Genomic DNA, 9,707 nt, shown 5'->3' with positions numbered 1-9,707 from the left:
CCCTGACCCAGTCCCACGAGAGGAGCAGCTTCGGGTATTTTGTCCTTTGATGACTTCCATCCACCATCGCGGGCTGGGCTCACTGCGCAGAGCGTTGCTGACCGCCTGGGCTCGGCACTTTTTGGAATTATCCTCCCCTTCTCCCCCGGGCACCCGCTGAGCCGGGGCCTCTTTTTCTCCTCGCTGTGCAGGAAGCAGTAACTGGGGCGGGTAAGGTCACAGCGGGCTGTGGAGCGGGGCTGAGCCTCTCCTGCGCCCCCTGCTGCCGGCCTGCGGGACTGCCACCCCTAGGCTGGGCTGCCCAACATTGCGGGGGAGTCCTCGGCCACCCCCACGCAGCCCTGGACCCCACACCGCTGAATCTATCGCCCTCAAGATGTGGCCCTCGCTTGGCCTGACCTTGACCTTACTGAGTTTCCCACAGCTTCTGCAGGCTCCCAGGCAGGCTGGCACCCTGGTCTGTGTCCAGGCCTGTGAACGGCTGTTCCCTGTGTCCGCGGTGGCTCCCTCACCTTTGCTCCTCCGCAGCCCCTGCTCCCCCTTAGCGCCGCCTCAGCCAGCCCAGGGCAGCCGGGCAGTGCTCTCCCATCACTGGGGAGGGACCTGCATGCTGTGCCAGGCCCCTGACGTGGTGCCCACCAGCTGTGAGAGCTCATGGCAGTCAGTACTGTTAGGAATGGTGGTCTGGGGCACCACAGTGTGGAGGGACACGGTAAGGACTGTCCTGCCCGGCCATGGGCTTCTCCTCCAGCCTGTCCTGCACCCACAGATGGAGAAAGGGGGGTGCTACCCAATGAACTGCGTCCCCTTGAAAAGGTGGGTTCAAAGGCCTGGCGAGGTGGTCTCTACCTAAAACCTCAGCACTGGGGAGGCTGAGGCAGGATGATCACTGTGTGAGGACAGGACCTGAGAATGTGCCCTGACCTGGTCTCTACAGGGTCAGGCTACAATGGGGATGTCAGGACGGACCCTACCCATCCAGTGTGACACGAATCCTTACACACAGCAGAAATGTGCATCGTGATATACACAGGGAAGATGCCATGTGTGTGAAGATGAGAAGGGCAGGGAAGCAGCCACAAGCCCAGGCACACAGGCAGGGCTACATTCCCATCTTGCAAATGAAGACACAAACTGAGGCTCAGAGAGCCAATGGCAAGGTGGGGGCTAGGGTTTGTGACCCTTCTGCCTCAACCTCCCAAGTAGCCAGGAGCTTTGTTGGGATTTTAACAGAGCCAGGTTGCAGCTGAACACCAAGCTGTCCTAGGGCACGGCCTCTGATGCTTTTGCCACCCTGCCCATGTTCTCCCAGATGGCACCTCCTCCTCCCTTGGCCCAGACCACCACAGCCTACCCAGGCCCCTCCTTACCTTCCCCGTGGCGCCATGAGACACATACTGGGCTCCCTCCTGCTGGGCAATCTCCACTTGCTTGCGGGCAATGCAGGGCCTGGCGAGGGAGGTGCCCAAGAGGTAGCGGTCCTCATACAGTGCGCTGGACTGGACGGCAGGCCAGATGAACTCCTCCACAAACTCCCTGCTCACGTCCTCGATGAACACCTAGGGGACAGGGGCCATGACGGGGGCCTTGGCAGGGGTAGGGGCTGGTCAGAGTAGAGCTGCAGGAGCTACACCCCCACTTCTCCTTCTGCAGCTGTAGCAGACATTACTAACCGCTTCCTGCAAACCATACCATTACTCTCTATGCTGCACTCATGACAGACATTGCCAATCAATCCACAGATGGAAACCAGGCAGCTCCTAAGTCCTTCCCAACAAAATGAAACTCAGTCGCTACCTAAGACCTAGAGCAGCAGTGAGGACAGCAGGGCAATGGGGGTGTTGTTCCCAATCTTGGGAGGTTTTGTTCCCCAGGGGCACTTGGGGACATCTGGACACAATTTCGGCACAATTGCACAATTGGGGAGGAGAGGGGGCTGGTGATATCTGGTAGGCAAAGGCCAGCTGTGTGTAAATAGTACCATGGTTGAGACCACAGAGGTCATAAGGAGCCGCTCTCCCAAGACTTCTGTAGGGAGACCGAGTGCCAGCACTTCTTACAGTGATAGTGAGACATGACTGGTCCTTCTCACTCACTGAGACACAGGTGGCACAAAAGCAAACACAGAGCTGGGAGCAGCGGTGGTGCAGGCCTGTAACCCCAGTACTTCGGGAGGCTGAGGCAGGAGGATCACAAGTTTGAGCCCAGTCTGGGTGACTTAACAAGACCCTGTCTTAAAAATTTTAAAAATTGAAAAAGAGCTGCAGATATAGCTTAGTGAAAAGGCCCTGGGTTCAATCCCAATACTGGGGTGAAAAAAGCAAAGAAAAGAAAGCGATGCTGGGTGACTGCTAATGTTACGTGTAAGACAATAAACACGCAACACCATGAACAGAGTGGCTTGTGAGGTGCTGGGTAAGGGGACCTTTCAGCATCCTCTTTGCTTGCTCAGCCCGCTCCCTGGTTCTATTCAGATAGCTCCTGCCCTTGCTGGGGGCCTGGGCAGCATAGGGGGCCACATCTACCTCCCAGCAGCCCCACAGCAGGGTTGGTGACGCCGGGCAGGGACACACTTGTCGGGCGTTTCCCACAGGCACCCTGAGCCACGGCACAACGTGCCACGTTGGCCACATCTGCCACGGCGGCTCCACACCCCACGTGGGGCTGCCCACCGCCAGACCAGGCACTCGCTGAAGGCACAGAACTCAGCTGGAGCTTCCTGACGCTGATCAAGGGACGGAAGGACGGAGATGAGGGAGGATGGGCAGGCGGACGGACAGACGGACGAACAGACGAGCAGGGAGCAGGGATATGGGGCAGGCGGCTGGGTACATGGGCAATGGGTGGGGAGAGATGAAAGAGGTCATCCAGGGCGGGGTGACGGGGCGGCCAAGAGCGGATGGACAGGAAGTGGGCGAATGAGGGAGAGCGGCTGTGAGAGCAGGCAGACCGGCAGGGCTGCGGGACAGAGCTCTGGGCGGGATCCTCGCTCCAGCACCCTCTCCAGCCCAGCCCGCCTCTCTCCGTACCTTTTTGGCCCCAAGCTTTAGCGCCTTCTTCCTGGCTTCCTCAAAGTCCTCCTTCTGGCCGATGTTGGCCTGGGGAGCAGGAGCGGAGAGACCCGGTGAGGCCAGGGATGGAGTGGGGCGCGGAAGCACACAGAGCCCAGCCCTGGAGCGAGTGGGTGGACCTCCCAGCCAAGGTCGGTGGGAAGGAGGGCACAGACCAGGCGGGGAGCCGTAGGCAGCGCAGGAGTGCATGCGGGGAGCCGCTGGCACCCAGGCTGCTGGGACACCGCTCTCCGCTGCCGCTTCCTCGCCCCGGCCTGTGGCTCCCAACACATCCACCCCCAGCGGCCACAAGGCTGCACTGCAGGAAGTAGCCGGCCCAGCGATTTCCCAGACAGGAAGCACCCAGCATTCCTGACCACCCGAGCCAGCCGTGGCTCTGTGCTGCCACCTGGGCCCTGACCCCTACTTCCTGTCACCCTGTCTAGATGCTGCTGGCTCTGGCCCACAGCCCGGTCTGAGCCCCCGGTCTCTGCGCCCTGATCTCGCCGCAGCCCAGCTGCTGGGTGGCCTGAGGTCACAGGCAGCTTGTCCATGGGGTGGGGGGACCCCCGGGTCACAGCATCCACTCGGCACTGCAGCTGCTATTCGCCCGGTGATTTTGGGCTAAATGCTTCCCCCCTGCTAGACCTCAGTTTCCTCCACCTGAACAAGGGGACGAGCTGCAGCCAACTCCTGTGTGGAGCAGCACCCTCTCCTCTCCTCTCCTCATGACCCAGAATGACCCGGAGGAAAGCAGACTCAGGCCCAGTGTCAGTCTCAGGCTTTTTTTTGGCAGAACCGAGGATTGAACTCAGGACCTCCGGCACAGTCAAGTGCCCTGCCATTGGGCCTACATCCGTAGCCCTGTCTCGGCCTCTAAGTGGGACGTGAGGGCGGCTGCTGGCAGCCCCTCCTGCCCTTCGGGGCGGGGAATACAGCTTTGCCTGGAGCCATCCTGGGCTTCTTGGTTACATGCAAGCCAACCGGTTTGGGGCCCAGGTAGTTGCTGGTTTTTCTCCTCAGGCTAGTTTCAGGTGAATTTCTAGATTCTGCAGCGAAGCAGAGGTGGGTTCGGGGCCCGCAGGGTGGAGAGGCGTTGTAGCACCTCCTGGTCTTCACTGAGTTTCGGGGGTTGTCGGGGGCGTGGGCAGGGAGGGTTGTGCCCCCCCACGGGTACAGAGTCCAGGCGTTAGCCCTGCACCTTGCCTAGATCCTGGGCCTCAGAGAGCCGGGGGTCAGAGGCCGCACGGCGGGGAGCTGGGCAGGCAGAGGGCAGGACAGTGGTGGGGGCAGCGGGACACCCAGGCCAGGCTCACCAGGTAGGCAATGACATCATAGCCCTGCTCCTTTAGCCACACGAGGATGCAGGAGGTGTCCAGGCCACCGCTGTAGGCCAGAACCACGGAGCCCTTGCCGGACATGGCGTCTGGGGAGTAGAGGGGAGACTGGGTTCACCCCGGCCCCACGGACTACAGGGAGGAGGGGTCAGTGCCGCAACACAATGTTCACTTTCCTGCATCCACAGCAGCCCGGGGACCCTGACCCTGCACACAGCTCACAGGGCCCAGGAATGCTGCCGCTGTGCCCGTACCCACCCGCCGGGGACAGCGGGCATCTGGGGCCAGGCCAGGCAGAGGCACCGGTCCCAGGTGCTGGTCCTCAGCAAAAGCTCCTGCCAAGCAGTGCCCCAGGGGTCTCCTGCGGGTCACCCTGAGCCCCACCAGGACCCCACACAGCAGGCGAGGGCAGAGTGGCACTCACAGGTCTACAGACCTGAAGGCTACAGAGCAAATGTCCGGGACCCCGGCTCTGACGCAGCAGGGCCTGCAGGACAGGACGCGGGGACAGCACTTGGCCCAGGCAGCTCCCCAACCTCCACCCCCGGGGTCCGAGGCCCGGGCCGTGCTTGTGTGCAGGGACTGGCACACCCTGGCACTCGGAGGAGCCCAAACTAACCAGGGCCAACCGGATTCTTTCCAGGAGAAATAAAGTAATTCGACGTAATTTGTGAAAGTTCCCCAGTACCTTTTGCTGGGCTAACTCAAGCTTTTAGGCTTAGTGGTATCACTGCCCTTTATGCGGCCCACAGGGAATCCATAAAATGCACAAAGACAAGACAGTGACCAGGAACATGTGAGGTTCTAACTGCCTGAGGCCACCGCAAGCGGAAATGTCCTTGCCCAAAGTGTAATGGGCACCAGGTTCGAGGATTCTGAGTACCAGGCAGGGTTGTTCTGGGGGCCCAGCCCCTCCGCGAGCTCCCCTCTGCCAAAGCTCAGCTGGGAAGGCCACAGAGACCAACTCCCCCAGCATGTGGGGGCGGGAAACTGAGGCCGAGAGGGCCGGAAGGTGGCGGAGGAAGAGCACAGTCACCGGGGGCTCCAGATGCAGCAGCCAGGGCTGCCCGCCCACCCTGCTGCTCCTCGGCCTCAGAAGCTTCCTGAAGGTGCACGGCCCCCGTCAGAGATCAGCCCCGCGCACCCCGCCCGTCTCCTGGCCCTACAGGTGGGTGCTATTACTGCACTATGCTAAGAGGAGACGAGTCAGAGATCAAGGTCACCTAACAAGGTCATACCAGGGATGAGCAGGAAGCAGGGCCGATCCAAACCCAGGCCTGCGCCCTGGCTGGCAGTGGCAGGTGTCTGGCTTGGGCCATCGGCCTGGATGTGAGCTGTGGGGACTCTGGGGTCTGACTGGGGAACACACGGGCCCCCGCACACTCCCTGGGCTCTGTGCGCTGCCCTGTGGCCCTCCCGGGATGGTGTGGCCAGACAGGGCGGGTCCTGATGGGTGCTCACAACTCTCCCTGCCACCAGGCCCGTGACCACGGCCAGGCCGAGTCCCTGGCCAGCTGCAGGTGGCTCCGCAGGCCCTGACCTGGAGCCAGCAGCTGGTGCCCATGGCAACTGCAGCCAGGCAACCAGAGCAGAAGATGGAGGGGAGGGAGAGGGAGGCCGAGAGGATGCAGGGAAGAAGTACCTGGGACTGGAGGTGCGGCTTCCAGGTGTCCACGCTCAGGGAACCACTCTGCAAAAGCAACGATGGCTCAGCTGCTTGGCACGGCAGCCCCAGTGACACCAGTCCCGGGCCCGCAGACATCACGGGGAGGCCCAGGCCGCCTTCCGGGACGGACAGACAGGCTCCCGGCCCTGCGTGCGTGCACAGGTGTATTGGCTGGACTCATCATCCTGATGGTAAACAGAGCTGTCCAACACGAGCTGAGCCCTGCCCCCCATGGCCCTCCCATTTTAAAGGCAGGGAAACCGAGGCTTGGGTTAAGAAGCTTGCCCAAGACCTGGCCAGGCTGGTAAATGGCAGAGCCAGGACCTAAACCCACATCAGCTGGGCTGCCTGCTCCGGGAGGCTCAGGGGAGGGAGCTGGGTGAGATGACAGCGGAGCTGGGGCTGCAGGGCTCAGGATGGAGGGCTGTGACCCCAGGACAAGGCCCTCACACAGGCAGAAGCCAAGAGGGGTACCAGGCAGGGCGGGGCACTCCACAGACTGGCCTCACCCCACCCCAGCCGATCCACCGCCTCCCTCCGAGGCCTAGCACGGCAGTGAGTGCCAACTGTCCCCCGCTCTACCAGCTCTGAGCTGAGGGTGGGGTCCCCTGGAGGTGTGGGCTCCATGCCAGCCCTCACTCGGACACCAAGGAGCCCTTCCTGTCTTACCGGCTGCGTGCAGCTGAGTGCCCTGTGCCTGCACCGTGTGTGCCCAAGTGTGTACTGCACACGCCTGTGCTGAGGGGGGCCGACACAGTGCATGAGCATGTGTCATGTACTTGTGGCATGCCGGGCTCACACAAGAGACATTTGTGTGCACACAGGTCCTGTCGGGCCGCCTGTGCACGTGGAGGCGCAGCAGGAGGCAGCCGAGAAGATGATGCAACCAGACACTAAAGTACCTCAGTGCGTTCCCCTCCCTCGGCCACAGGGCCTGGAGGGCCCGTGGGACCAGGCTGAAGCCTGGGGCAAAATCTAATGGCACTGAGGCCTGATCTGCGGAGGGAGAGCAATCTTTCTGCAGGCAGTGTGCGGCTGTCTCCGGACCTGATCTGTGTCCACAGCTCCCCAGGCAGGGCTGCCCACCTGCAAACCAGGAAGGAGGAGACCCAACCACCACAGCTCAGGCGGGTTCAGGAGATGCGGGGCGGAGGCCAGGGCGGGGGCGGGCCGGCCCACAGCTGACCCCGGCACACCCTCACTGTCCTGGCCTGTCTCCCCAGACGCAGAGCTTGAAAACCAGCAGACACTCTGGGCTGTGCTCAGGCCCCTCCCGCTCCAGGAAGGGCCGGGGGCAGGTTTTTCCAGCTCCCAGACACGTGCCGCGGCCGCCCTGCTCCCTCACCGGCGGGACAGCTTCTGCCAGAACCGACACTGGCCTGGGAAGGGGAAGGTGACCTCCTGTCATGCCGCCTGTTCTCGCGGTTGGCAGGGTAGGGGTATTCTCTGCCTCGGCCAGAGCTGTCTGGCCAGCACCCAGGGGACACCGGCCAGGCCAGCCTGGGCACTCCCTTGGCACCGAAGAAACTCCTGTGGCTCTGAAATGTCCGAGCTGAGCAACAAGGCAGAGGCTTCGGCCCGGGCCATGCGGTCATGCCCGGGGCAAACTGCCACAGCCACAGCACTGTCCGCTGGAGGGGTATTCTCTGCCTCGGCCAGAGCTGTCTGGCCAGCACCCAGGGGACACCGGCCAGGCCAGCCTGGGCACTCCCTTGGCACCGAAGAAACTCCTGTGGCTCTGAAATGTCCGAGCTGAGCAACAAGGCAGAGGCTTCGGCCCGGGCCATGCGGTCATGCCCGGGGCAAACTGCCACAGCCACAGCACTGTCCGCTGGTGAGGAGCCCGGAAGCCAGTGCGGTGGTGACGGACGCAGCGGCTTCAAGCCCTGACTGGCTGCAAGCTTTGATCTCTGCTCCGTGGCCCCTAAGGGTCCCCAGGTCCTTGCCCTTTCTCCCAGGCCACACCCACAGACACAGGACCCATCCTCTCATTTCTGTGTGCCCGCTGCATGGCAGCAGCTCCTCCCAAGCCCTCCTGACAGTCTAACTCAGCTGAGCTCCACTTGTTATTTCCTAAACCCTGACTGCCTGGGCAGGAAAAGTCTGTCACTTTGGGGTTCCTCCTTCTAGGATTTGTGCTCCTGTACCGCAGGCTTCGTGTGCCATGGAGCTAGGCTGTAATTCCACTACTGGCCAGAAGGCGGCACACGTTCCTTCCACGGGCCTGGCCTAAACTTTCCTTTGACAGACTGGAGTCATTTCCGGCAAGTTTGGTCTCTAGTTTTAAATGAAAATGCTCCCAAGGCAGCAGGGAGGAAGACAAGGTCTCTGCAGATCCGGGGGAGAGACCCTCAAATGTTCTCCTAGGAACATCTGGTTACAGAGAAAGAGCCCACTTGTCTGTTTATTCCGCTAGTATCACAGGGCTCCTGTTCCTGGGCCTAACCCAGTCTGGGGCAGCACCTGCCCCGCAGAAGGGAGCCAGGGCTGGAAGTTCAACTCCGCCCGCAGTGTTACTGCAGAGCTCAGAGCCTTCACCCCTACTTCCAGACTGGAAGCCTTTCCACGTGGTGCCCATCGGCTGTCCTGCCAAGTGCTGGCACAGCAGGTGGGCCGGGCAGAGCTCCACCCTGGGGGTTTCTGGGGTGAATGACCACAAGCCCAGGGCAAGAGGCAGGTGTGGGGGCCCTGTGGGTATTCAGGGGTACAGAGACTGCCCAGGGAGTGGGGGTCCCCCATCCCGAGCCTGGGCGCATACAGGTGCTCAGGGAGCAGGGCTCAGTATCCCTCATGGAGTGGGAACTGGCTCTGAGTCCTGGCTCCGCCAGAGACAGGCAAAGGAGCAGGGGAAGGGGAGCTGGGACAGAGACTCTTCCCCCTGACCCTTTGTGTCTGTTTCAGCCTCTCCATACCCAGGTGCAGCACTCGGGGAAACCGGATGGGGACAGGGAAGCTGACCCAAGGCCTCTCCTACTCTCTTGTCCGGCATGGCCCAGCCTGGAGCTAGGAGGGGAGGGATCAAAGCTCAGGGCGCCCGGTATAGGCCTGGGGAAGGGCAGGTCTGTTCCTGCCCAGACGTTGCACCCCACTGGGCAGCAGAGAACTTGGAGGACTCTGCAGGACGGGAGACTTCGCTGTGCTCTGGGGGCCAAAGACAATAAAACCCAAAGGCCAGCGTTCCGGGAGGGGCTCCTCCCCCGGGGCCCAGCCCAAGACTCAGGACAGGGCCTGGGCGGTGCCCCACCCAGACAGAACCGCCTCTGCCCCCTTCCTGCGGGGATGGGGACCGGCCTACCCGGGGCCCTGGGGCAGGTCGCCAGGGCCGGGGTGCACCCGGGCTCGGGGTAAACTGAGACCGGGGGAAGGGACTGAGCCGGGCCAGAACTCTCCCAGAACAAGGTGCGGAGACGGATGGCGAGTCGGGGAGGGGGCGAAGGAATGCGAGCCCCTGCCCACTCCGGACTCAGGGTCTCCACCTTGGAGCTCCACGGTGCACAAGAGGCCAGATCCGAGCAATCCGAGAAGGACCTAGGTCCGCCCAGGGCCCCCACCCCGCCGCCAGGCTCCAGGAGGCATCATCTGGTGTCCACGCGTGTGCGCGACAGGGGCCCCGGCGCTGCCTCCTTCCTTCCAGCGAGAGCCGGGCCGTGCGTG

At 62.4% G+C, this 9,707-nt stretch overlaps 1 protein-coding gene across 2 annotated transcripts in view; it reads right to left on the bottom strand.

Annotated features, from left to right (window-relative positions):
- The window catches only part of Ass1 (argininosuccinate synthase 1), a 21,288-nt gene extending 15,138 nt beyond the window's left edge, over positions 1 to 6,150 (bottom strand). Inside the window, exons 1-4 of one of the 2 annotated variants that reach the window (XM_010627363.3) lie at positions 6,030 to 6,150; positions 4,367 to 4,476; positions 3,030 to 3,098; positions 1,371 to 1,559 (exon numbers count right to left, since the gene is read on the bottom strand). In XM_010627363.3, the coding sequence (XP_010625665.1) occupies positions 1,371 to 1,559; positions 3,030 to 3,098; positions 4,367 to 4,471 (363 nt within the window). In that variant the 5' untranslated portion in view covers positions 4,472 to 4,476; positions 6,030 to 6,150. The remainder of the gene's footprint in view (positions 1 to 1,370; positions 1,560 to 3,029; positions 3,099 to 4,366; positions 4,477 to 6,029) is intronic. The other variant, XM_010627364.3, reaches the window with a different exon arrangement.
- Positions 6,151 to 9,707: the final 3,557 nt, after the last annotated feature.

Source organism: Fukomys damarensis, unplaced genomic scaffold, assembly GCF_012274545.1.
Source record: "Fukomys damarensis isolate Sample0158 unplaced genomic scaffold, DMR_v1.0_HiC HiC_scaffold_36, whole genome shotgun sequence".
Classification (NCBI taxonomy): domain Eukaryota; kingdom Metazoa; phylum Chordata; class Mammalia; order Rodentia; family Bathyergidae; genus Fukomys; species Fukomys damarensis.
The sequence above is the reverse complement of the archived record's forward strand: the minus strand, read 5'-3'. Positions and strand labels throughout refer to the sequence as shown.